The 27,060-nt window shown below is 32.1% G+C and overlaps 2 protein-coding genes across 3 annotated transcripts; both read right to left on the reverse strand.

Moving 5' to 3' along the window:
• Positions 1–6,002: 6,002 nt before the first annotated feature.
• On the reverse strand, positions 6,003–15,789 carry LOC134265199 (uncharacterized). Its single transcript, XM_062747452.1, has 5 exons — positions 15,456–15,789; positions 9,396–9,707; positions 9,120–9,302; positions 8,500–8,616; positions 6,003–6,094 (listed from the first exon to the last, which is right to left on the reverse strand). The coding sequence occupies exons 1-5, from the start codon at positions 15,514–15,516 to the stop codon at positions 6,003–6,005; spliced, it is 765 nt and encodes a 254-aa protein (XP_062603436.1). The 5' UTR covers positions 15,517–15,789.
• A 5,680-nt stretch (positions 15,790–21,469) lies between these two features.
• On the reverse strand, positions 21,470–26,500 carry LOC134265203 (uncharacterized). Of its 2 annotated transcripts, none has more exons than XM_062747455.1 (5): positions 26,174–26,500; positions 23,410–23,718; positions 23,136–23,318; positions 22,646–22,762; positions 21,470–21,652 (listed from the first exon to the last, which is right to left on the reverse strand). In XM_062747455.1, exons 1-5 carry the CDS (start codon positions 26,232–26,234, stop codon positions 21,471–21,473), a joined length of 852 nt encoding a protein of 283 aa, XP_062603439.1. In that variant the 5' UTR covers positions 26,235–26,500; the 3' UTR covers position 21,470. The 2 variants fall into 2 exon arrangements, with proteins under 2 accessions (XP_062603439.1, XP_062603441.1); XM_062747457.1 differs by lacking the exon at positions 26,174–26,500 and adding an exon at positions 24,637–24,757.
• Between the last annotated feature and the right edge of the window lie 560 nt (positions 26,501–27,060).

Genomic DNA, 27,060 nt, shown 5'->3' on the forward strand with positions numbered 1-27,060 from the left:
TTTAACATTTGGGGTTTAATATATATATAAAAAATAAGCTATACATAATATGAATATGAAATAATTAATAATAAACAGCATTGAGTGAAATAGTTTTGTTTTGCAACATACAATTAAACAACTATTTTGAATACTTTTTTCTTATTTGAGAAATAATTCGTTTATTTCAAGGCAAAAAGATTTTATAACCAATTAAACATATCCTGATATATATCGTATCATTGCTCAAATATTGTGATACGTATCAATATATAAAAAATGCTATAGTCTCAGCCCTAATAAAATGTAAACAAAGGCAATGCAAGATAACCAGCACCATAACCAGCTTTTAACAAAATTAAGCTCAGCCGTCTGACAGGAGAGCTAAAGAAGATAAAAAAAATATTTAATTGAAAAAAAGTATTAAATAACTGATGACAAAAATGCATCGAAAATCTATGTTATAACTAAAAGAATTAGAAAAGAAATTAACAGAATTTTATGTTAAGAGATACATAAGATATAACAGTTATTTATAGATAACATATTTTTCTTTAATTTAAAAAAAAAACATATACGTTGAAAAACCACTTGAGAAAAAGGATGAGCATTCTATATATATGTACAAACCATCAACATCCTGAATGCAAGTATTTGGCCATTGTTCTATCTGGCTTTATAAATAGAAACTGGGAAATACAATGTTTATAAATAAACAGTGAATTTCTACTTTAAAATAAAAGAGTAAAATTATTTTTATATGTGGAATGTATACCCTTGTAAATAATACCTTAATAGTCTTTTTGAATTTAAGGCCATGACAACACATATATTGACCTCTCCCAAGACAAACTATCAATTATTTCAAAATAAGTTTTTAAGATTAACTGCGTTCAAAAAGCATGCGATTGATTCACTGAACATAATTTCTGAATGAATTATGACCTTGGCCGGGATCGTTTAAAAAATCGCATTTGCATGATGCAAAGTAAATTTAAAATTATAGAATGAATCATTGCATGAGTCAAAATCTAATCAGATCTTAGAATGAATCATGGTCTGCTGAAATTTTTTATAGGGCAATATTTTAATGTGAAGAGACGATCTTGTGTTCCAGTGGGAGCAGTATATTTCTTTTTGAAATTTTCCGTGACAAGTTAACTGTGCTAGTTGCAGCTTCACTAAAAACACTTTTTAGCTCACCTGAGCCGAAGGCTCAAGTGAGCTTTTCTGATCACATTGTGTCCGTCGTCCGTCCGTCCGTCTGTCCGTCCGTCTGTCCGTCTGTCCGTAAACTTTTCACGTTTTCGACTTCTTCTCAAGAACCACTGGGCCAAGTTTGACCAAACTTGGTACGAAGCATCCTTGGGTGAAGGGGAATTTAAATTGTTGAAATGAAGGGACATATCCCCTTGAAAGGGGAGATAATCAAGAAAAGACAAAAATAGGGTGGGGTCATTAAAAAATCTTCTTCTCAAGAACCACTGTGCCAGAAAAACTGAAACCTATGTGGAAGCATCCTGGGGTAGTGTAGATTCTAAATTATTCAAATCATGACCCCCGGGGATTGGGCGGGGCCACAATGGGGAATCAACGTTTTACATAGAAATTTATAGGAAAAATCTTTGAAAATCTTCTTCTCAAGAACCACTGTGCCTGAAAAGCTGAAACTTATGTGGAAAAATCCTGGGGTAGTGTAGATTCTAAATTGTTCAAATCATGACCCCCGGGGGTTGGGCGGGGCAACAATGGGGAATCAAAGTTTTACATAGAAATTTATAGGAAAAATCTTTGAAATCTTCTTCTCAAGAACCACTGTGCCTGAAAAGCTGAAACTTATATGGAAGCATCCTGGGGTAGTGTAGATTCTAAATTGTTTTAATCATAACCCCCGGGGATTGGGCGGGGCCACAATGGGGAATCAAAGTTTTACATAGAAATTTGTAGGAAACATTTTTCAAACTCTTCTTCTTAAGAACCACTGTGCCTGAAAAGCTGAAACTTATATGGAAGCATCCTGGGGTAGGGTAGATTTTAAATTATACAAATCATGACCCCCGGGGGTTGGGCGAGGCCACAATGGGGAATCAAAGTTTTACATAGAAATATGTAGGAAATATCTTTCAAAATCTTCTTCTCAAGAACCTCTGTGCCTGAAAAGCTGAAACTTATATGGAAGCATTCTGGGGTAGTGTAGATTCTAATTTGTTCAAATCATGACCCCTGGGGATTGGGCGGGGACACATTGGGGAATCAAAGTTTTACATAGAAATATATAGGAAAAATCTTTGAAAATCTTCTTCTCCAGAACCACTGTGCCAGAAAAGCTGAAACTTATGTGGAAGCATCCTGGGGTAAGATTTTAAATTATACAAATCATGACCCCCGGGGGTTGGGCGGGGCCACAATGGGGAATCAAATTTTTACATAGAAATATGTAGGAAACATCTTTCAAAATCTTCTTCTCAAGAACCACTGTGCCTGAAAAGCTGAAATTGTTCAAATCATGACCCCTGGGGATTGGGCGGGGACACATTGGGGAATTTAAGTTTTACATAGAAATATATATGAAAAAGCTTTGAATATCTTCTTAATAACCACTGTGCCAGAAAAGCTGAAACTTATATAATTATGATCAGTGGGGTAGGGTGGGGTCACAATACAAGGGGTAAATCTAGTAAAGTACAGAATTGTCAAAGCTTCTCAGGTGAGCGATGTGGCCCATGGGCCTCTTGTTTTTTTAAAATTTCGGAAGTTAATTAGATGGATTGATATTACAACCGTTTTAAACTTTCGTACACCGAGATTATCAAAATGATGAAATCAAGAATATCATGTTGCTTTGTATGGTATGTCAATTCTTTATCTTTTAGGCTTACCTGGCACGCGAAAGAGCTTTCCAAATATTTCAATATAGTTGTATCATAGTTCTGGAATTTTAAATCCATATACAGTCAAACTTGTCTAAGCGGCCACCCGAAATCAACGGCCACTCGCAGTCAACGGCCACTTTCATCCCCCCCCCCCCCCCCCCCCCCCAACATGATTTTGATTTTTCTTACATATTTTAACTTTAATAAACGGCTATCTGTGTAACGCCAGCTGCCAATCAAATCTTCCCCCAACAGCCTCATTGACACCGTAATAGGCAGCCATTTCGTCACTTAATTAATGCGAGTCTATCACACCTTTTAAACGCGTTGGATTGGGTAATTATATTTCTCGATAGTCAATTAAACCTATTAATGCAATCAAATAAATTGCCTTTAGATAGATTAACTCTGTTTGTGTTTATGAAAAAAAATTGTCCTGTTAGATCAATTTGTAATTATTGTTCAAGATCACCGATTAAAAAATTAAAAGAATTTAATTATATAATGATACTTTCCTCTTGCTAAAGAAACTCACACCCTTTTTAGATGTTGATTCCATGTAGAAGCACTAATTGCTACTCTTGTGCATATGCCATGATTATCTCGTGAATTTCGAAAGACTATCGATAGGGATTAGTTACGCTCTACTGCACGTGACACCTTTATTATGGAATGATTTTCAACTGCATAAATACATCTTCCTGGTCAACTGCTTGATTTTATTTGTGTGTCTGTATATATTACCTTGAAACTCTGACATCTGTATAAATGATAAAATTAACCAGACTTTAAGAACACCAGCTAGTAAGTTAATTACCGATTAATTTAGTGGGGTGGGGGGTTCACTGCTGATAATTTTTTAATACAAGAATTTTAACTAATATTTACGAACAGAAACATGCACAAACCTTAAACATTTCGAATTCCGTAATAATCTTTTTCAATGAGCTTGAGTTATTATAAATACATATAATTAAAAATGACCTGTTAATTATGATTAATGCATTTAACTGTAGTCCTTAATGTTGTTTATATATTGACCGACTGTCCTTTTTGAGGGCAAACTGGAATAAGAGGCCACCTGTCTTTAACGGCCAGTTTCCAGACTTCCGAAAGGTGGCCTCTTAAAACAAGTTTTACTGTATAAGCTCAGTAAACAAAGAATTTAAAAGACGTTCTGCCTGTTTTAATTTTTATGTAAGGATAGGACTTTATACTTTATATAATTTACCGGTAAATCAAAAGTGTCAAAGATGTAAAAAAAAAAAATTACAACAAAAGCCTATTTATTTACGTTCCTATCATTGGATAATACCACAAATCACATTTTTTATTTTATATGATGTTCATAACAATTGGTATTTATATTCAAATTTACAGTCAATTTCTTTCAAATTTCAAACACTTTTATGGGATAATTAAAAAAATATATATGACTTTTCTGAATTCAAGGAAGCTTGAGGCATAAGGGAAAATTCTTGCATTAGAGGATTAATATTTAATTTGAAAGCTTCATTTTTGAATCCATGTTTTGAAATTAATTATAAATTTAAGATTTGGTCTTCCTTGCTGGTGATCAGAGTACCTTAAGGTCTCAATATAAGGGCCCACCATTTTCAATTTAAATTACCAAGTGCTTGACGAAGAATCAATTACTGTCTATTTTTGTCGGCATACCGACGTCCCAATCAAATAATGTAATATATTCTATTGAAGAACAAGGAAAAACATTGTATTCAATATGAACCGGTCAAATTATACTGAGCGCGTTTTTACAGTGGAAAGTTTGAAACTTAGCCTGGTTGTTCTGCAAAGTGTCCTTCATCCATTACATCCCAGGTAACCATGTATGAGGGATCTATTCTTTCCCTCCGGCTTGAATTTAGACATTAAACTTTTCTATGTTCATATGTACAATGAAATCTTTCTAATCCGATATGCACTGGGAGACGAATTTGTGTCGAAATAGACAAGGTGTCAGAATAGACAGGTGTGCGGTTGCACATTGTAGAATAAATATGAAGACTAATGGGAAATAATTTTACTTCAGAATTAACAGTGTTCTGGATTGCACAGGTATCGTATTGGACAATGTTCACTGTAAAAGTATTCTATTGATAGTGTATTTTAAGCAGGATTAAAATGGACCACCTATGCTTCACTGAATGGTTACTATTAATTCCTTAAATGTTACTAAATGACACTGCTAAACCCTTCCTGTCAAAATTTTCTTATAAAAAGAATGGCAAAGTTTTTTCCCTGCATTCCATAAAATGAATTCTTAACTATGGACACAAGAGAGTGAAGAACCGACAATTATTCACTTTTAAAATATTTATTTAAAAATCATATAACATTTTGATATATCGCAATTTAATACACCATTTACACACACACAAGAACATTTAGAATTGTTTTGAATATCTTTTAAGTGTGTCTTCAAAAGGTTCAGTTGAAATTTAAAGTAATATCCCCTTTGTGAGCACTAACGAATGAAAGCTTTCAATCAGAATAGGGGAAACAACTTTTGACATATTCAATTTTGTAATCGAAGGGATACGGTATCGTATGTATTTGACTAGAAAATGATACATGTATTAAATGAAGCAACAAACAGTTATAAAAAAAATAAGATATTTAAATGACAAACAAAGTTAAATAACAAATCAGCGGCTTGGCTTTCAAGAACAACGATAACATCAACATGTACCATGTTGGAGTAGGAATTCTTTGTCAATTGGAGACACCTAAAGTGTGTCCCTGATCATAATTGAATCCACACTTTTCAAAAAGCATGTCCCATGGCGGCCATAAAAAAAAAAAGTTAAAAATCCTTACAGTAGCCTTTGTATGTTTTTTTCCTTTTTGACCTTTTGTTGATAATACCACAAATCAATTTTTGATATATGATGTTAATAACAAACTATTTATAGAAATGGGTAAAAGATTTTTTTTACTGTGGTAAGTTATGTTTACTCTTCATCAGTAGAAATGTGATCAGTTTCAACGTGAATACAATTTTTACCACAGCAAAGAACAATGACATATCTTTCACCTAGCTTATTGTTGTTTTTCAACTTTGAAGAAGAAAATATAAACATTCTATGAAATATTGTACATTATAGGTACAATACGTTATAAACAGCGATGTCAGAAAGACTTTTTGAAGGGCTTCCACATCTTTGAAATTAACCTGAAGTTTCCTGTGTTGATCCAGCTGTTTTGTTTCTTTGTTGTATTTCCTGTCAAACAGTAACAAAGGAGACAAATGAACAACTTTGAAAATGGGTTATATATAAAAAGTAACATTTAAAAACGCAGAAAATGAACTTATTACATGAAATAAATGAAGAACATGTACTAGTATAATATAAACGACATAGCACCAATTGCTTAAAAACTATGACAAAAATGATTTTTACTGTAGATCAATGATAAAGGACAAAACGTTAACAAAGTAGTTTGTATTCTTATACGAAATCACTGTCTTGTTTGTTTGATATGCCAATTCCTCTGAAAATTAGGGTCGAAACCTTTGAAATGAGGGGAGCCTGGTTGTTAACAAATCTGTCCACCCATCACACACTTACTCTCCAGGTAACCATGCTTTATAATTGGCTATTCCTTTTTTGTGGGCGTGTCCTAAAAATATCCAGATAAAACACCTGTTTAATAGTTTATATAATTTGAAATTGAGTGTGATCTTATATATAAGCAGTTTGTTTTATCTAAGGAATGAGTTTTTTAGCAACCCATTTTATGCGGTATAAACTGGGTTATAAACCACGAAACTGTTATATTCAGGTTTGCATCAGGTTTAAGTATTAAAAATCTGATAACAGATGATTGAAATGATTTTATACTGAATTAACAGTTTCAAAATATATTGTCGATAAAGGTACAATTTAGGACAATGTTCACTGTAAAAGTACCTTTAGCAGGGAGGGATTTTATCGTGCCACATCTGGGTAACACGGGGCCCAGTATATGTCTCACTGAATGGACCGCACTATTAATCGCCTTAAATGTCACTTAATGACACTATTCTAACCCGGATCATCACGGGGCGATAATTTTCTTATAAGGAAGAAATATGCAGACGTACTTTCTTCCCCTGCATGTCCACTGTGTAGCTGAAATCTTTTGTGGACACAAGTAGAGGTGACTATAAACCGACAATTATTCACTTTTAAAATATTTATTTAAAAATTATATAACATTTCAATATATCGCAATTTAATACACCATTTACACACACAAGAACATTAAGAATTGTTTTGAATATTTTTTAAGTGTGTCTTCCAAAGGTTCATTAAAAATTAGAGTAATATCTGTGTGAGCACACACCAATGAAAGCTTTCAATCTAAACTGAAACAACTTTTATATTCAATTTTGTTTGGAAGTGAGTAAAATATGCTAAATATTTGAAGAAAATGCCCTATAAACTTTGTATCGTCGCTGGAAATGATGTCACAAACGGTTATAAAAAAAATAAAATATTTAAATAACGAAACAATTTTCAAATCAATTTCACAGTAAGCTTACTAGAAAAACACAGCGAATATAAATATTAATATATATTATATAACTTTGTGAAATCCGATAATCTGATTGGTCAATACGAAGTACTTATTTTTTAATAACGACCGTGTGTCCCTCGTTTTCAATTGAATCAACATATTTCAAAAAGCAAGTTTGCGAGCTATAGCGAAGAGGACTTAAAGGAGGTAAATAATCGGAATCAGATAATACTAAAAGATTAGAATTTGTAGTTTTCAGGTTTGTAGCTTTATCATTTGACTGGGGAAAATTGTTGTATAGTGTATACTGATTGCCCCATGTTGGGGCTACCCACACATCCAATTAAAACAACACAGTGGATTCATCGTAGCCCGCCCACATGTTTGGTTGCATAAAGAGGAGAAATGTTTTACTCCCTTTTGACCTTTTGGTTGACCCCGAAAAGGGACATAACTATTGTAAAGTGTGGATTAGACTATAGTAAAAAGGATAGGAGAATTTGGTTAAAAGAATTTTTTTAATGGCCAAGAAAGAAAACTGGGGTTAAGTTATGTTTACTCTTCATCAGTAGAAATGTGATCAGTTTCAACGTGAACAATTTTTACCACAGCAAAGAACAATGACATATCTATCACCTAGCTTATTGTTGTTTTTCAACTTGGAAGAAGACAATATAAAAATTCTATGAAATATTGTACATTATAGGTACAATATGTTATAAACAGCGATGTCAGAAAGACTAGTTGTGAAAGGGAAGGGCTTCCACATCTGCTGCTTGTACCACCTGACAAGTTTCCTGTGTTGATCCAGCTGTTGGGTTTCTTTGTTGTATTCCCTGTCAAACAGTAACAAAGGAGACAAATGAACAATTTTGAAAATGGGTTATATATAAAAAGTAACATTTAAAAACGCAGAAAATGGACTTATTACATGAAATAAATGAAGTACATGTACTAGTATAATATAAACGACATAGCACCAATTGCTTAAAAATTATGACAAAAATTATTTTTAGTGTAGATCAATGATAAAGGACAAAATGTTAACAAAGTTGTTTGTATTCTTATACGAAATCACTGTCTTGTTTGTTTGATATGCCAATACCTCTGAAAATTATGGTCGTACCTTTGAATGTGGGGACCTCTCTGGACGGTATATCAATGATCTGTCCACCCATCACACACTGGTACTCTCCAGGATACTTCGCTTTATAACTGGCTATTCCATTTTTGTGGGCGTGTCCTAAGGAAAGCCAGATAAAACAGCTGTTTAATAGTTTATATAATTTGAAACTGAGTGTGATCTTATATAAGCAGTTTGTTTTATCTAAGGAATGAGTTTGTTAGCTACACATTTTATGCGGTATAAACTGGGTTATAAAGAACGAAGCTATTATATTCAGGTTTGCATCAGGTTTAAGTATTAAAGATCTGATAACAGATGATTGATTGATTGATTTTATACTGTTTAACGCCCCTTTCCAGAATATTTCACTGATATGAAGACGTCAACTTTGTCGATAAAGGGCTGCACAATTTAGGCCTATGCTCGGCACTTACGACCTTTGAGCAGGGAGGGATCTTTATCGTGCCACATCTGCTGTAACACGGGGCCTCAGTATATTCAGTCTAATCCGAAGGACCACCCCATTTAGTCGCCTTTTACGACAAGCAAGGGAGTACTGATGACTATTCTAACCCAGATCCTCACGGGGCGATAACAAATGAAGAAATATGCAGACGTACTTTTTTCTATTGTTGTACACTGTGTAGCTAAATCTTTTCTGTTCCATGTACAGGTAACTATAAAGCCGTCTTCATTCTTCCTCTTTATATGGAGTCCCACTGGTAACAAATGGAAGAATTTATGTCGGCAGGTGAGATTCATGTGTTCTTTGTTGTAGGTGGCAGAAACTGTGAATTCTGAGCCTATTGAAAACAAACTAGAGTTTAATAATATATAACTCACATGTTAATTGTGTTTTACTAATTCGATCAATGGAAGGATAGAAAGAGACTTACGGCATGGTATCATCAATATAATTGATTTGTTAACATGTTTTCTATTTTTACACCAGGAACGTATTATCAACTGTTTTCCGGCATGGTGTTCCAGTTTGAAATTGAAACTGAATGTCAGAGATTTATTGGTATTATAATAATTCCCATTAATACACCACATTTTTCCTTGATTCCAATCACATTGATCAACATGATTAGGATCTCCCTCTACAGAAATCGTAATATGTCCAACATCACAATCAAAGAATCTTTCAATCATCTGTCTTTCATTGTGGCAGAATTCTTTTGTTTCTTCCGTTTTTGACAAAATTACTGAAAAAAAAAAATACAAAGTCTGTCATTTAAATCATTTTACATAAAAGCATGCTTAAGATAGAGTTATATGTAAAAATCACATATCCGAAGCTCAAAGGCATATATACTGGGATAAACAAAATAATCAGAATGGACTGACGATCTGCATTTTTTTATCACACCTTTAAAATTTAATCAATACAATCATTACATGTTTTGGACCTATGTTTTAAAATAATTAAGTGGGATAAAGCGGAGGGGGTACGTTGATGTAACAGTAATCATTTTATCGTTGGAAACATCATCGTTGATGTGTATCGAGTACAGAGTTGGGTTAAGTAAATAACGAATAGAATCGAATTGTATCGGATGATCCCTCCTTTATGGCACCTGACCCTCCTTTGCTGTTTTTTGAGGTCCATGTTGTCTCTGCTCCTTTTTGTATTGGTTGTAAATGGACTTTTGATCTTGTATAATATTCGTCATCTCCATATGATTCATTTTTTTATTGAATTGTCATATCTCGAATATTTTGAGAGAAAGGAAAAAAATATAGTAACAATTGCAGAAGATCTCGACAGTTTTCAAATTATCACTGGCACGACATGAACATCGAATTATTTTGCCTTGAACTAGAATGTACCGGTAAGTAAAATGTTATTCTTTTTTTAATCTATAGTGATTCATAAATTATTTTGTTTTTATTTTTTTGCATCAAAGAGAGATAGTTAGATCCTGCTGATAAACATTCTGGCCTCATAGAGCTGCTTAAATATAAAGCCTAGTCAGTTTAATGGGTAATAGATCATATGTATATCATGTTGCATATTCAAATGAAGAGCATTTATAATGGAGGCTTGAAATTTTGTTTTCTGACCTTCTGTCTTGATGTTATCATGTACTTAAATCTTATGTCATCCTTCATTTCTATCTTGTGTTTACAACATGAAGTTTATTTAGACTAGTTCACATTCACTGCACTTTTAGGTCATTCTTCACACCTCAGTCATATAAATCAAGCAGCGTTATGTGATCTCATTAAAAACACTTGTATTCAACTGACTTAATGAAAAACGTAAATCCCTTTCACAAAAACATGGTCATATTCCTACCTAGATTAAAACTTTTGCCACTCTATATTTTTTGGTGATATTTAATAATGATTTATTTTCCAAATACACGTCATTTATATATACTTATATATACAATCATAGATTCATTATTTAATAATTAAAATATCAATATTATGTAATTTATTTTAATTTTTGTATCTTAGATATTTGATGTAGAATGAAAAACATTCTGATATTACACTAAAATAAATTGTGAATGGGTCACAGATTAACAAAATGAAAAATATTTTCTGTCCAATAAAACTCCTGGCGACCGTTTCACTAAGAAATCGCAAATCGTAAACGTACGATAAAGTTTACGTTTGCTAGAGGTGCACGTAAACGAGCGTTTCACAAAACATATCGTAAACGTAGCACTTACGACTGGCGAGTTACGACCAACTTTTCGGAACTCTTCTAACAAAGGAGGTGTATTTGTATTTGTTTGAGAAAGAGGAGAAAGAAAGAAAGAAATCCATATCATTACGAAATAAAAAATAAGTATCTTTCATTATTTGTCTTAGTCTTCAAAAATAGAGAGAAAAGAGAGAGAGAGAGAGATAATGGAAAAAAGATCACTAAAATGAAAAATTAAAATTTTATATACCTATTCTATGCACAAAATTGATTAAAGTTCCTTTTTATTATATCTAGGATCAAATTCTACGTATCAAGTATAGTCCACAATCATTCTGGTGTATAATTTTTTATTTTACTTAACATGCCTAACTCTTTAAGTTATTTTACTCCCTGCTAAAAGTTATAACAAGCTCGTGGTGAAACAAAACACATTTAAAAAGTTTTTTTCCGACTGTATATTCGTATTGACGTTTTGTATTATTTTTCTTTTAGAAATAAGAATTAATTGATGCATGTTATACAATTCGGAATGTTTATTTTTTAAATATTGCCTAAACTCACATGCATGTTTTAAAAAGTATTTTTATATCAGTATAAATAAGTAAGCAATTATATTAAGATGTTATCAAACTATCCATTGCAATATCTCATTCAAATCTTAAATATCGGGAAAAAATTAATACGGGAAAAATATTTTACTCTTACAATTTGCAAGTAAATCTTATAATCAAAACAAATGTATTCAATCTAAATCTCTAAATTGATTCAAATTGTCTTTAACAAACGTTGATGCAACAACCGACAAAACTCTCCTTGTATATGTTGTATAGTAAAGCTGTGTCCACAGCAGTGGTTTAAAGAGAGAGGAGGGAGGGAAATTTCCCCAAATTTTACCTGAAAAGCAAACTGAAATCAAACAAAATTTACCCTCCCCAAAAAAAAAAATAGGGGGTAACTTCCAAGCGTAATAATTCTGAAAAATAAAGGGAAATTATAAAATGTCAAAATCCTAAAATTTGCCTGTGCCAGATCTACATGTATGTAACAAAATGTATGCCATAAAAGTGGCCACCCTCCATGTTCTACGTGCCTCTGTTTACATTTACATGTATGTATATTATGTATATTAGTTTTCACAAGTTAGAAAGGTTAGTTTGATTTTATTTTGACAGACCCAGTAAAGTATAAGTCACACTATCCAGGGATGGGGAATACGATGAGAAACCGATGCGTTTTTGATTAAAATGGCGTGGTTGCCGGCCGGGCAACACTAGCGATCGGACGGTGACTGAGTCTTTTTTGCGAATCGGTGGGGTCATCGGTAGGCCGATGTATTGCCGAGCATCGTCCTATATCCGTTGAATCTGAGGTCATCGGTTAGTTGAGTAGTGCTCAACAGATAACGAACGATCATCGGTCGATGTTCGACCAAACATTGGCCCGTAGTCGACCGATGTACGAACAATGTTCACCAATGTATGAGCGATGTAATATACATCGGCCGATTATCCTGGAACATCGTTTTATGCCTAGCAATGCATCGCTGAACCTTTATAAGTACTGCTGGCAACCACGCCATTTTTCTCATAAAACGCGTTGGTTGCCCATCGTATACACATCTCTGGATAATGTGACTGATACTTTAAGGACTACTGGGCCGATGTGGACCGATGTTTGGGGCATCGTTAACACCACAGATTACTACCGATTACCACCGGTCTACGGCTACCGGCCGGGAAATGTGACCTAGGCATTAGTAACTAAATTTTCATTTTAAAAAAATTCGGTTATTTTCACAAATTCACATGTTCACATATACTGTGTGCATATTCCAGCAATTAATCTATTTAGAAAAGAAAAATAAGAATCAGCGAGGTATAGAGTTAAAATTCTTAGTTTAATTTTATTTCTGTATCTCTATTCAGTTCTATAAAGGGGGTGTGTAGAATGTGCATCCATCTTGTAAGCGATCTTATTCAAAACTCATTTGATCTAATTTTAAACTAATTTTATTGCTTGATATCTATGATCTACAGCAGAATATATTGAGCTTTAAAAAAATTGAAAATTAAAAGTATTTCTTTTTTTATTGTCAAGTTGTTTTTTTCTTTTTTTGTGTATTGTATCTTTTTTTTAATTTGGCCAGTGTGATTTTAAGATCGGACTCGGTCTACACAAAATACTATTGTTGTTGATGAAAAGCAGACAAAAATGTACGAAAGTGAGAAATTACTTTGTTTCTTGCTTATATTGTCGTATTTCTTTTTTCATGAAATTACTTGCACGTAAGTATTTTAAGAGTGTCCCTTACTGCTTGTAGGGTTACGATCAAGTTTATTCGTAACTTGCAAATCGTAACTCTTAGTGAAACGCACTTACGTGCCACGTTAATTTTACGCATACGTTTACGAGCTACAACCTGTTAGTGAACGGTCGCCTAGTCATAAGAAGAAAGCCGTATTTGATTTACTGATAGTGTGGTTATCTAAGACAGATTTTAAACTACACAATTAACAAAGGATAAAAGACGAATCTACCGGGTACCATACAGGGGTAGCATGTTATGACATTTCAATGTTAAAGTATTCATTATTAATGGTATTAATTACAAATCCACATGGCGACAAATTCAATTCAATGTGTAAAATATAAAGCATGAATACGATTTAAAATTTTAAACTTAATAGAAAAATTTGTCGAATTCAAATAACATAGGCCTTAATACACTGTAGATATTATACAACAGTCATGTATGATATACATAAACACGGGAATTTATACTTATTTTTATAAAGGTATAACAGAATGCTAGGAAGGTGAACTGCGTGAAGCAAATTTCAATTTTTTTGAATTTTTAGTGAGAATGTTTAAATATATACCCTTAACAATTATTTCTGCCCTTGGTGTAACTTATTACATCTATATGTACAATAAAATCCTTTACTAATCGCCTTACCCAAAGCTTAACCTAAGAGTAAAACGCTTTTTATCTCACTTGTCCGGTATTTGATGCCAATACACATGAGCAAACATAAAGAAGGATAATAACGAACAGTATTCAATCTCAACGTCCATTAAACAAATATACAAAATAAGAGCAGAGCAAACACGGACCTCCGAAACATCAGAGGAGGGAAATAAAAAATATTTAATCTAAACTTTGCACACATGGCACCTTCTCTTCGAAAGATAACACGAGCCCTTTCCTGTGTCTTGATATCAGTTACCGATCAGCATTGGGTTAAAAGAGAAGTGTCCTCTCTTTGTTTAATGACAAAGAGTGAAGTAGAATGGATTTAGTAAATTTCATGACATTTACAAGATTATCGACAGACTCGTAAAAAGCTGAAAGTTATTTTTTTTACGTTAAGAAAGAAATATACACTCACTTACTATTAACTAAGAGGATCAGAAAGCGTTCTGTAATATATGAAAATACTCTTTTTATTAATAAAAAAAGAAGAAGAAGATTACTATGATACTTGAAAATGAATCTGATAAACATCAAGAAATCAACCCCAATGATAATTTAATATCAGTTCCATTTTGCACTTACCAATCTCGATCACACACAAATGAACATACCCAATTATGATATTTAAAAATATTTTAATAAAAAATTACCCCAACAGAGCATTTAGAGTTTTCCTAGTGAAAAATAAGTATTAAATAACGAGTTTTCATTTTTATCTAGAGTACTATAGAACGTGGCAGAAACAAAGGATTTATACAAAAAAAATGTAAATAAAAATGATGGAGAAATTATCAAATATCTATTTTATGAATTTGAAAAGTATATATGCATTAATACCTTTTTTAAAACATTCTTATTTTCCCTTCTTTCAGACCTTAAGGTTATCATTACGTGAAAAACACATTGTTACGTCGTCAAACTAATTATCAGTTGTAAATTCGTATTAAAAATCAGTTTATTAAGCTGTAATTGAATTTAATGACCTGTAATTTCTTTTTCTTTTTTTTTTATTTGTTAATTTTTTAAGCAAGAAAAAATGATTTAAAACAGTAAATAAATTAAATTTTATTATGCACAAAATATTGCGCCCCTTTAAAATGGTTCATTAAGATTTTCTAAACCATTTGTTATTTTTTCTAAGGCTAGTCAGTCAAAAAAAATTAATTTTATTATTCATTTAAAAGTTTAATCACCGTCAACTATACATTTATTTAAAACTGATTTTGCTTACAATTTATCTTACCTTAATTTTTTGCTAACCCATTATCTTCAATCCCCTTGACAAAAAATTAAAATAAAGAGTGCTATAAACAGAATTACCTTCATAACATAGAGTGAGAAAAATCACGTTATAGATCCATACATCCATTATCACAGACATGTTCAAGGTGTTGACCGAATCTTAAACGCAAATAATGAAGTATATAATTTCCTACTCATTAAATATTTAACAGGAGTCTACGGGAATCAGAGCTTGAAGTATAACACCGACAGGACACCTGAAAAAATGCCTTGCGCATTTCAATATGTAAACTGAAATCTTTAAAATGTCACATTACAAATCCATCAGAACACGGGCACTGGTTTCGTTTTCAGGGCACCCCCAATTTGTATTTTAAACAAGTGCCAGTGTAGTCAGGTCACTAAATGATCGTCGGGGTTTTTTTAAGCTCCGGTCTAATATATATATACTTGTATAAAACAAGTGCCTGTAGTCAGGTCACTAAATGATCGTCTAGGTTTTATCTAAGCTCCGATCTTAATCAATAGATATGCGAGTTCAAAAACATTCAGATCTGTAGTATAAACTAACGCAATATACACATTTTCTATTTAACTTCCAAAGTTCTTTTAACTTCTGTTTGTAAAGCTATCTGTAAAGTAAATTAGTTTAATTATTTGTAATAATACACTGAAAAACCCCATATCCCTGGGAGATTAATTTAAAAAGTGTTAATCATTAGAATCTATTAAAATTTAAAGAAAATTTACTTGAATTATGCTTGCACGAAAAAAACTTAATTTCTGCTCAATGACCTCAAGTGGTGAATATAGGTCAAAATATGGAACTCTCCAACGGCAAGTAGTGGTGTCTAAATATCATATTAAAATAAATTCACGGAAAGGTTGGTAAACAAAAAAACCCAATAATCTATACAGGTTGAGCCTAATACGCGTGTGGCTACGCAGTAATAAATAATATGTATTTTACTTGCTTTCAGAAAGGACTACTTGAAAGACATGCGTGTTGAAATAAACCTTTAATTGATAATGAAACCAAAAACATTCATTGAGTCACGTCTAATCAGCCTTGAACTTTGATACCTATTTCTTTATCTTTCTGCCTTTTACAAAGAAAAACAAACTTTAAATTCATTTATTTAACGGCAATCTAGAACGATATTTTATCTGAAAGTAATGTTACAACTTATGTACACTATCATACACATAATTACATATATCAAGAAAAATGTAGTCAAATTTAAAAAAAATATATTTCTTTTAATTAAGTTACATTTAAATTTTTCCCTTTTCTTTAGTTCAATGATAAACCATCAGTTAGTAGATATAGAATTTAGAAAGATATAACATGTATAGTATAGAATAAATAAAGTTTTATCACACATACGTCTGGTTTATTGGAGGAAAGTTTGCGTCAGAATCTCTATAAATCCAAACGTGTCTTTCTCTCTTTCTTTCTTTCTTTTGTTTTTTTATTTTAAAAAAAAAACATGTCTTTCTGTTGAAATGTTCTCTGTTTGAAACAACTGAAAACATTATATTCTTAACATCAAGCTTTATTTTGTCAGCAATTAAATAAAGAAACCTCCTTTCATTTTGAGAACTCATAATGTCATAAAATTTTTCGTTATACCTTTCCATTTATTCTATTATTTCTTTATGACATACATGTTTTTGTACTGTATTCCGTGATGTAACATAAGGTTTTTCACTGATTAAAACTAACGAATGAAGATGAGATTAAGCTCCGACCATTCTGTGACGTAAGCGGTCCAAGATCTCTCCAAGCGATCCAACATCTGACTCAGCGGTCCCACATCGATTTTTTATGCCACCCAGCAAAATATTAAAAATGTTTAACTTTTTTTCGTATAGATTTGTATAGGAACATTTTTTAAAGCTATGACAATATTTATTAATAATATTTATTTCATATATATTCCAGTGTCATACAATGTATCTTTTTCACAATAAGATAAATAGAAACAAGGAACAGGATTCAAGCTTACAATCCAATCCAAACAAATAAAGATCAGAGTAAATACAGACCTCCGAAATAGCAGAGGTGGGATCAGGCACCATTGAGAATAATAATTCCCCATTGACCAGTCACGTTCGTGCTCCTTAAGATGATTGGAAAATAACAAAATATCGACCAATTTCCTTAAAGGGATCATTAAATCTTTCATTCATACTTATTACGTCTATGTAACTGATATGTTTTCTGTAAATTACTTAATATCAATTAAAATATAACTTCAAAACTTATTTTTACTTCCATAGACATCTTGTATTGGAATTATTAAAAACAATGAAATCATTAAAAAAAAACTAAAGCAATATATCCTGAATACTCGCATCCCCCTACAGACTAAAAATTCAGTCGGTTGTCATACAGTGCGTAAACATGTGTAATTTTTTTTTATTATTTTAGCGCAATTAATTCAAATAAAAAAAATCAGAATCAAATTTCTCCCCATTTTCAATCGCAAGTACTTCATGACGAGAACAAAACATGAATATCTTTTTTGTAATATTTATCCATTATAGAAGTCTTTAATTTTAAAAATGAATAAAAGCAATCATTTATGTATGGAAGCCCGTTGAAACAGTTCAGAGAAAGAAATATTTTTGTTGCCTTTAAAGGCAAAACATTACGATTAATCAAAATATCATTGCGCTTAAACGCAAAGCACTTTGAGTTTGATTGCAAAAGATTGCGTTAAACGCATTAAAAAGCAATAATTATTGCTATTAAGGGGACCGATTTTAGTTTTCATTGCGCAATATTTCGTGCAACATAGTAAAATGAAGCATATTTACGGTTGTAATGAAACTTTTTTCGCTTAATTATTAAAAAACAAAATTTAGAAAATAAAGGTATAAAAATATTAAAAAAAAAAGGTATGTCTTTACAATTTGATGTAACTGATTTTTTAAACCGATTTAGCAATTGACGTCGTTGCAGTGTGTTTTTGACATTATGATGAACTGTAGCTCTTTAGGAAAGGGGTTATAAAAATATTACTTAATAAAATGTAATAAACATACGCTCTTGAAATTTAAAATATAGAAATTTGAGAATATCTCCCAATATTTTTATTATGTTTTCATGTGAATCCATTGTGTGCGTCTTATCATGTAATACTCTATAAAAACAGTAAAATTTACTTTTTTGCATTTTGAGATTCCCCCTCTCCCCTGGTTACAAGAAAGTAGAATTTTGTGATTCTTACATATATTGTATAATATAGTATTACTCATCAAATATTATACAGTGAACAAAATGTCTACTGTAATATTTGTGTAATTTGCTTTAAAATGTTAAAAAATGACATTTTCCAATATAATCCTATTGTAAATGTACCTGTATTTTGAGAGGGTACCTCAAAAATACCTGTACGGTAGATTTCCTTCAAACTTTGCATATACACTGTAGTTAATGTAAGTTGTATATAGTATAAAAATGAAGAGTTTCGCTATTTCAGTTTCCACACAATAAAACTATAGTCGGCCCCCTTAAGTGCAATAAAAATGGTTTATTATTTAATTTATAGTTAAAGAGTAATTTTTTTCTGGCTGACAATTGGAGTATGGTATTCGAAGGGCCCACCATCTCCAATTCAACTTACAGAGTGCTTGGCGAAGAATCAGTTTCTGTCTATGTTGGTCGACATACCGACTTCCAAATTTAACAATATGATATATTTTATTCAGGAACATAAAAATATTAACTTGAACCGGTGAAATATTTTAATTCCGTCGGATGGTACGTTAAATGGTGCCACTTATTAAGGATTGCAACACCCTTGGCACGCAGAAAATAGTTTATCTAGTCTTTATAAATGAGTTCGTCTGCTGAATGCTGCATGAGAAATAAAAAAAAACAATTTAATATAAACCGGTCAGATGAACTCCTTTCCGCCAAAACATGGTTGAAATATTGTGTAGAAGGCTTGTTAATCGATTTAATTGCCGAGCGCGTTTTCTTTTTTACAAAGGAAAGTTCTAAACTACGTCTGGTTGTTCTGCAAGAGTGTCCTCCATTCATCACATCCAGGAAAATCTTGTATAAAGGATCAATTCTTTCCTTCCGGCTTGACATTAGACATTAATATATTAAACTTTTCTATGTACTTTTGTACAGTGAAATCTTATTAATCCGACATTCAGTGGGAGGTGAATATGTTGTCAGAATAGACAGGATGTCGGAATAGACAGGGTGACCGGTTGCACATTGTAGATAAAATATGAACATGAATGGGAAATAATTTTAATAAATTTACTTCATGATTTACAGTGTTGTAGATTTTACAGGTATCGTATTGGACGATATTCACTGTAAGAGCATCGATAGTGTGCTAAAAACAGGTTTTAAATATACCATATACCGTATAAGTGGTAATTTCAGCGAGACGCAAATTTAGCGATTTCTCTTTAAAAATTGGTAATTTATTTTTAGCGAGAGGTTATTTACACGACTTTGAAATGCTAACTAAAGAAGCTATTACAAATAAAATTTAGCGATCTCAGGACTCTGGCTTATAATGCCAAAATTAAATCCTTGCTAAATAAAACATATTATATTGTATAAGTAATGGCCTTCAAATCAATTCTTGAAATGTCACCTAATGGCACAGATCATACCTTCCTTGGCATTTCTGTTGATTTTTTTTTTTGTAAAATTAATGACTGGGTTTCTCCCCTTACAAGCCGCTAATTGAACTCTTAAATCTAGACGCCAGTGGGTAAAGGACCAACAATAATTTAGTTTTGAAACTATTTCAAAAAATATATATTATTTTAATCTATCACAGATTAATACAAAATTCATGCATAAGAACTTTAAGATAGTCTTGAATATATTTTAAGCGTATCTTTACAATGTTCGATAGAAAGAGTCACGTTACATCCCCCTTGTGACCATTGATTTGTTTACACCTTACAACACCCGGTGTAGACGATTTACACCTCATAATCAAGTGAAATTTGGTGTAGTGTGACAAATTCAACATGGAGGTCAACATTTCAACAAACTGGGGGGGGCCTATTTGCAGACAAATTTTTAATTCAATATTTGTTGCAATTGTGAACACTTAAAATTCCTTTAAAAACAAAACATTTTATAAATGCAAAGATTTTTTATTAAACATTTTCCTAGCTGCCCATAATTTCCTCTATAACTAAATATCTAGCCACAGTCAAATATATCTAGAGACTTTTTTCATCCAAACTTGCAAAATTCGCTTATTTTTATTTTACAAATTATGAAGTTTCTTTTTTATTTTACATAAAATGCACAAAACACTATATTTTTAAAAACAATTCATCACAATAAACCTATCAAATACTTGACAGTTAACTCAAATACAGAAAACGAAATTCTGCAGCTTTACCTTTTTGTCATTTGTCAGCCATATTGAATTTTCATTGTAATTACCAACACATGCCCTGCACAGGGTGTACAAGGTGTACACCTAAAGTGTACACTTTTGCACTTGATTATGAAAAAGTGTACACCGAGTGTTAGGTGTAGACCAATTTAACGCGCCCTAAAACAAATGGTTGCTCCTTTTTCTTTCAAAATCAAATATGGCAAACAACTTATGTCATATTCATTTTGCTATCCACTATTAACGGTCTTGCATGCATTTGACAAGAAAATTAAAAATGTATTTCATGATGCATTGAACTCTCAGTAAAGAAATAAAATATTTAAATGAAAAACATAACAAATCAACAGGTGAGTTTAAATGAAGAACAAAGACATCGAAATAGAGATCATATACCCTGGAGTTGTAAACATTCCCTAGCAAAATGACACAACCGTAATACAGCGAGACCTTGATAATAGAAGACGTGATAGGAGAATTTGGGTTAAACACATTTCCAATCGCTTAAAAAGAATTGGGGTCCGGTAATGTTTATTTTTCATCCATAGAGATGTGTTAAGTTTCATGGAAAACACGATTTTCATCACGAAGCTGATAGTTGATAAGGGCTTCTGTAACGAATAATATGTTCCAAGCATGAACATCAGAAGGTAGGGGAATCCTTCATTATTTTCTTTGATATAAGGTATGTCTTTCAACTTCAAATTGGCAGAAGAAAATATCCACATTCTGTGAAATAGTGTACATTGAAGGTACAATACGTAATAAACAGCGATATCAGAAAGACTAGTTTTGAAAGGGAAAGGCTAGTACATCCGCTGCTTGTACCACCTGAGAAGTTTCCTGTGTTGCTCCAGCTGTTTGGTTCCTTTGTTGTATTCCCTATCAAACAGAAACAAAGAGGACAAATAAAGAATTGTGAAAATGGGTAGCATCATTAGATAAGAAGTAAAATAAGAAATATTTATTTCCTATGTCGCTTGTAACACGAGCTTTGATTGCTTACAAAGTCGGGTGTAAATTTCCCTGCACTCGAATTGAGCCAGGTGTAAATAAAACGTGACGTCACAATGTATACGTTTTCTATGATAAAACGTGACGTCATGATGCATTGTATGTAGTAATCTTATCGGCAGATTGAGACACATTCTGATGTTTGATGTTTACATAGCATTTTTCTGGGAAAATAGGAAATAAATTCGTTATTCGTTATTCGTTATCCAGTTCCAATCAAGGGTGTACGGGGATTTATCCCGGGATTATTCCAAACACCCTTCGGCCTTCGCCTTCAGGGTGCATGGAATAAAACCAAGGGTAAATCACCGTACACCCTTGATTTTAAGCTGGGTAAATGATTATGTGCCTGTGAAACACTGTTGTCCCTATTTTACAGCTTGTTGCGAAGGTACAAGTTTCTCTAATGCATTTTCAGAGTCAGGAGATCAGATCAAAAACAATGCTACTAACCTGAAGTACCTGTATTAATGCATGACGTCATGATGCATTGTAAAACGTAGTGAATCTTATCGATAGGTTGAGACACAGTTGATAAGATTTATGTTTACAAAGATGTTTTGCGGTTACATAGGAAATAAATTCGTTATTTGTGTCCAATCAAGGGTATAGGGGAATTAACCCCGAGTTAGATGCCAAACACCCTTCGGCCGTAGGGTGTATGGAACACCACTGATTGACCCTGGATAACTAATGACATAGACGCCATAGCGCAAACTCGTTAAAAATCATGGCAAAGATTTTTTTTAAGTGTCGATCAAAGACTAAGGACAGAATGTTAACAATGTTTTGTGTATTCCTATACGAAATCACTGTCTTGTTTGTTTGGTATGCTAATTCTTTTAAGATTTAAGGACGTACCTCTAAATGTGGGGACCTCTTTGGAAGGTATGTCAATGATTTGTCCACCCATCACACACTGGTACTCTCCAGGATACTTCGCTTTATAACTGGCTATTCCATTTTTGTGGGCGTGTCCTAAAGAGAGGCAGATAACACAGCTGTTTCATAGTTTAAACATTTTTAAATTGAGTGTGATCTTATATCTACAGATATTTTTTATTTAAATATAGAAAGGTTATAGTCTTTCAATCCCAGATAAAGACTTCCGTGAACTTTAATCCCTATTCTATTTTTATATTTATGTAAAATAGGTTAAGTATAATAAGTTTGTTTTTCTCACTCATATGGAGACGCGAACCTCTCACCCAAGGAACTGCAGTGGTTTCGAACCCGCGACGTTATGATTATCTCTTTACATCGCTACTCTAGAACAGACGCTCTTACCACTGCGCTTGTATCAAATTTTAAGTATTTAAGATCTGAAGACAAATTTTAAATAATCACTGACCTTGTTCTTTTGTTTGACACTGTGTCTTTGATATTCCTGTATTCCATGTACAGGTGACGATGAAACCATCTTTTTCCTTCCTCTTTATATGGATTCCTTCTGATGACAAATTGAAGAATTTATGTTGGCAGGTCAGACTCATGTGTTCTTTGTTGTGGGTGACAGAAACCGTGAATTCTGAGCCTGTTGAAAACGAACTAGAGTTTAATAATATATAACACACATGTCAGTTGTTTTTTTACTGAATTTGATCGATGGAAAGATAGAGACTTACGACATGGTATCATTATAATAGACTTATTGACATGGCTTCCATTATTACACCTGGAATGTATCACCAACTGTTTTCCTGCATGTTGTGTAAAATCAAAAGAGAAACTGAACTGCAGAGATTTTCTGTTGTTTTCATAATTCCCACCAGTACACATCAATTTTCTTTGATTCCAATGGCATTCTTCAGCATGATTAGGATGTCCCTCTAGGGTAACCGTTATGTGTCTGACGTCACAATCAATGACAGTATTAATGATCTTTCTTTCATTGTGGCAGAATTCTTTTGTTTCTTCGGATTTTGACAAAATTGCTGAAAATGTTTTAAAAAATCATGTTTACAAGATCTGTCATTAAAATCATTTTACATAAAAGCATCCTGAAGCTTAGGTTACACATATAGATATAAAACCATACACTCAAAGCTCATGAGCATATTTACTCTGCCAAATATTCAGAATTGACTTACGATTTCACTCTTTTTTGATCACCCGTGCTTGAATTAAAACAATGATTACATGTATGGAACCTGTGCTTTAAAATAATAATATGTGGAAAGGGGATACGTAAATGTTACATGTAATCATTTTATCGAGGAAAACATTAATGTTGATGTGTATTGAGTACACAGTTGGGTTTAGTAAAAAAAAATGGAATCGTGATATTAGGGATGCTTACTACGCCATGGCACCTGATCCTGTCTTAGGTGTTTTGGAGGTCCGTGTTTGCTCTACTCCAATTTTGTTATCTCCATATGTTTTTTTTTTTAAATTTCTTGTCACATGTCGAATATTTTGAGAGAGACAAAAACAATATAGTTATGAATGTCGACAGTTTTCTTATTATCACTTGCAAAACATGAACATCGAATTATCTGACCTTGAAATAGAATGTAAGTAAAATAATATTCTTTTTATACCTATAGTGATTCATGAAATAATTATTTTTTTCATCAAAGAGAGATAGAGAGATCATCCGATAAACATGCTAGGCTGGCATCATCAAAAGAGAAAGAGATAGAGAGAAAGCGATTCTTTTGATAACTTAATCATGCAGAAATTACATTTATGCACGAATCTAGATCTTTCAAATATAGAACGATTTTTTAAAAATTTTATTGATAACCACTAAATGCTTAAGACACATCATTGTATTTTCTTTATAAAATAAATGTTAAAAAACGATTTATTTTCTTAACTAAGGTATACATGAAGTATATAATGCATCATACCTGGTATATAAATCCAAATATGTAACACTATAATACACAGTTCTGGATGCATGTTTTCTTACAATGTTAAAAACAAACGTTTAGTTCTTTTATATATATTTTCAGCATATGTGTTTTCCAGGTTTATGAAGTCCTGTTATAAATATCTTTACTGTTTTTGTGGTTTTTTTAGTTCTATTTATAGATACACTGTATAGGAGCTTTAATATACCGACCAGTCAGCTATGAGCAATACATTGTATGTTGTGTATTGAAAAGAAGAGCAATTATTATTGACGCTTGACAACTTTTTATGGGGTTTACTTTCAAGTTATCATGTATTTAAATGTTATGTCATTTTTCATTTCTATCCTATACACATATATTTACAAAATGTAGTTTATTTAAACTGGTCTGTGTATTCAGTCATTGCACTTCAAGGCCATTCTTATAACATTATCAATCATCTAAATTTGACAGCGTTGTATGACCTCAATTAAAAGCACTAGACTAAACTGAATTAAATAAAAAGCATATGGCGCTTTTCGTGAAAATATTTTACTACTTAGACTTAAACTTGACCACTCTGTATTTTTATAAATTTAATAAAGATATTTTATTCCAATGCATATAATATAAATAGATGTATTTAGGATGACAGATATATTTTAATTAAAATATTATTATCATGTTATAGAATTGTTAATTTTTTGTAGCTTAGATATTTGTTTTAGAATGGAAGACAGTTTAACCTAACATTAAAATAAATCGCGAAAGGGTCACAGATTTACAAGACGAAAAATACCTGGGTCATAAGAAATTTAAAGAAGAAGATTGACAGCAATATCTGATTTACTGATAGTGTGGATATCTTAAATGTCTAAAACAGCTTTAAAACTACACACATAATTAGGATAAAAGACAAGTCTACCAGGTGCCATTTAATGTCAGTATGTCATGGTATTTAAAAATATTAGAGTATTAATCCCCCCCAAAATAATGTATTTTCATGTTTATATAGAGTACTTTTTTTCTTTTATAAGATTCTTATTTTCCCTTCTTTCAGACCTTTAGGTTATCATAACGTCAAAAACACATTTTTAGGACGTCAATCAGATAAAAATTCGTTTTGAAAATCAGTTATATAAAATTGTAAATAATTTTTTGATCTGTAATTTCTTTATTTTTATTAAGAAAAAATGCTTTAAAACAGTGTATATGCTTCGTTTCATAATGGTGCAGGAAATATTGCGCCCCCCCCCCCGATTCGAAATAGCTATTAAAGATTTTCTAATGCATTTTTTAATTAACTTAATAGGCTGATCAGTCAAAAAAAAATGAAATTTCTTATTCATTTATAATTTTAGTCTGTCTGCTGTTCGATCGGTCTATCGGTTAAAATGTTTATGTAATCAACTGTATGCATTTATTTAAAACTGACTGTATAAAAAAAATACAATTTATCTTTCCTTAATTTTCTGCGAATTAATTTGCTAATGCATTATCTACACTCCCTCGAATGAAACATAAAAATTAAGAGTGACATAAAAAGAATTACCTTCATAAAAAAGACTGAGAAAACTCACGATACAAATCCACAAATCCATTATCACAGACATGATCAAGGTGTTGACCGAATCCAAAACGCAGGTCTTTTAATTTCCTACTCATTAAATAATAAAGTTCAAAGTTAGCACCACGGGTATCAGAGCTTGAGGAATAACACCGACAAGACACCTGAAAATAATTATCTTGTACAAATAACAATGTAAACTGGGATTTTTAAGACGTCACTTTATAGAATAGTCCGTACACAGAGAATTGTTTCGTTGTCAGGGCTTCCCCAACTCGTATAGGAATCAGAGCTTGAAGTATAACTCCGGCAGTGCACCTGATAAATACCTTGTGCATTTCAATATGTAGACTGAAATCTTAAAAACGTCAGTTTATAAGACAATCAGGACACGGGCACTGGTTTCGTTTTCAGGGCTTCCCCAACTCGTATATGAATCAAGTGCCTGTGAGTCAGGTCACTAAATGATCGTCAAGGTTTTATTTAAGCTCCACGCATAATCAATAGATATACGAGTTCAAAAACATTCAGATATGTAGTATTAAGTTACGCGCTTTACAATTTTCTTTTGAACTTTCTAAGTGCGTCAGTTTAAACATCTGTTTGTAAAAAAAATCTGTAAAGTAAATTAGTTAAATTATTTGTAATAATACACTGAAAAAATCCGTATCCTAGGGAGATTAATTTAAAAAAGGGTTAATTATTATAATCTTGAAAGATTAAAAAAATTCTACAATTATGCTTGCACGAAAAACATCCCTTACTGCTCAATGACCTCAAGTCCTGAATATATGTCAAAATATAGGTCAAAATATGTACTCTCCGACGGCATGTAGTATTATTAAAATATTCTCGGAAATGTCGGTAAACAA

Source organism: Saccostrea cucullata, unplaced genomic scaffold (assembly GCF_032062105.1).
Source record: "Saccostrea cucullata isolate Sc308-1 unplaced genomic scaffold, CSIRO_AGI_Scuc_v1 ctg3143, whole genome shotgun sequence".
Taxonomy (NCBI): Eukaryota; Metazoa; Mollusca; class Bivalvia; order Ostreida; family Ostreidae; genus Saccostrea; species Saccostrea cuccullata.

What these genes read in the sequence shown, in the direction of transcription:
- LOC134265199 (XM_062747452.1), bottom strand. Translation starts at nt 15,516, where the DNA reads ATGTCTGTGATAATGGATGTATGGATCTATAACGTGATTTTTCTCACT. An exon ending in TCTCACTCTATGTTATGAAG is followed by an intron (nt 9,708 to 15,455) that starts GTAATTCTGTTT and finishes TTTTTTTTTCAG; the next exon opens with TAATTTTGTCAAAAACGGAA. An exon ending in AGAGGTCCCCACATTCAAAG is followed by an intron (nt 6,095 to 8,499) that starts GTACGACCATAA and finishes ACTGTTTGACAG; the next exon opens with GAAATACAACAAAGAAACAA.
- LOC134265203 (XM_062747455.1), bottom strand. Translation starts at nt 26,234, where the DNA reads ATGTCTGTGATAATGGATTTGTGGATTTGTATCGTGAGTTTTCTCAGT. An exon ending in TCTCAGTCTTTTTTATGAAG is followed by an intron (nt 23,719 to 26,173) that starts GTAATTCTTTTT and finishes AAACATTTTCAG; the next exon opens with CAATTTTGTCAAAATCCGAA. An exon ending in TATTATAATGATACCATGTC is followed by an intron (nt 23,319 to 23,409) that starts GTAAGTCTCTAT and finishes CGTTTTCAACAG; the next exon opens with GCTCAGAATTCACGGTTTCT.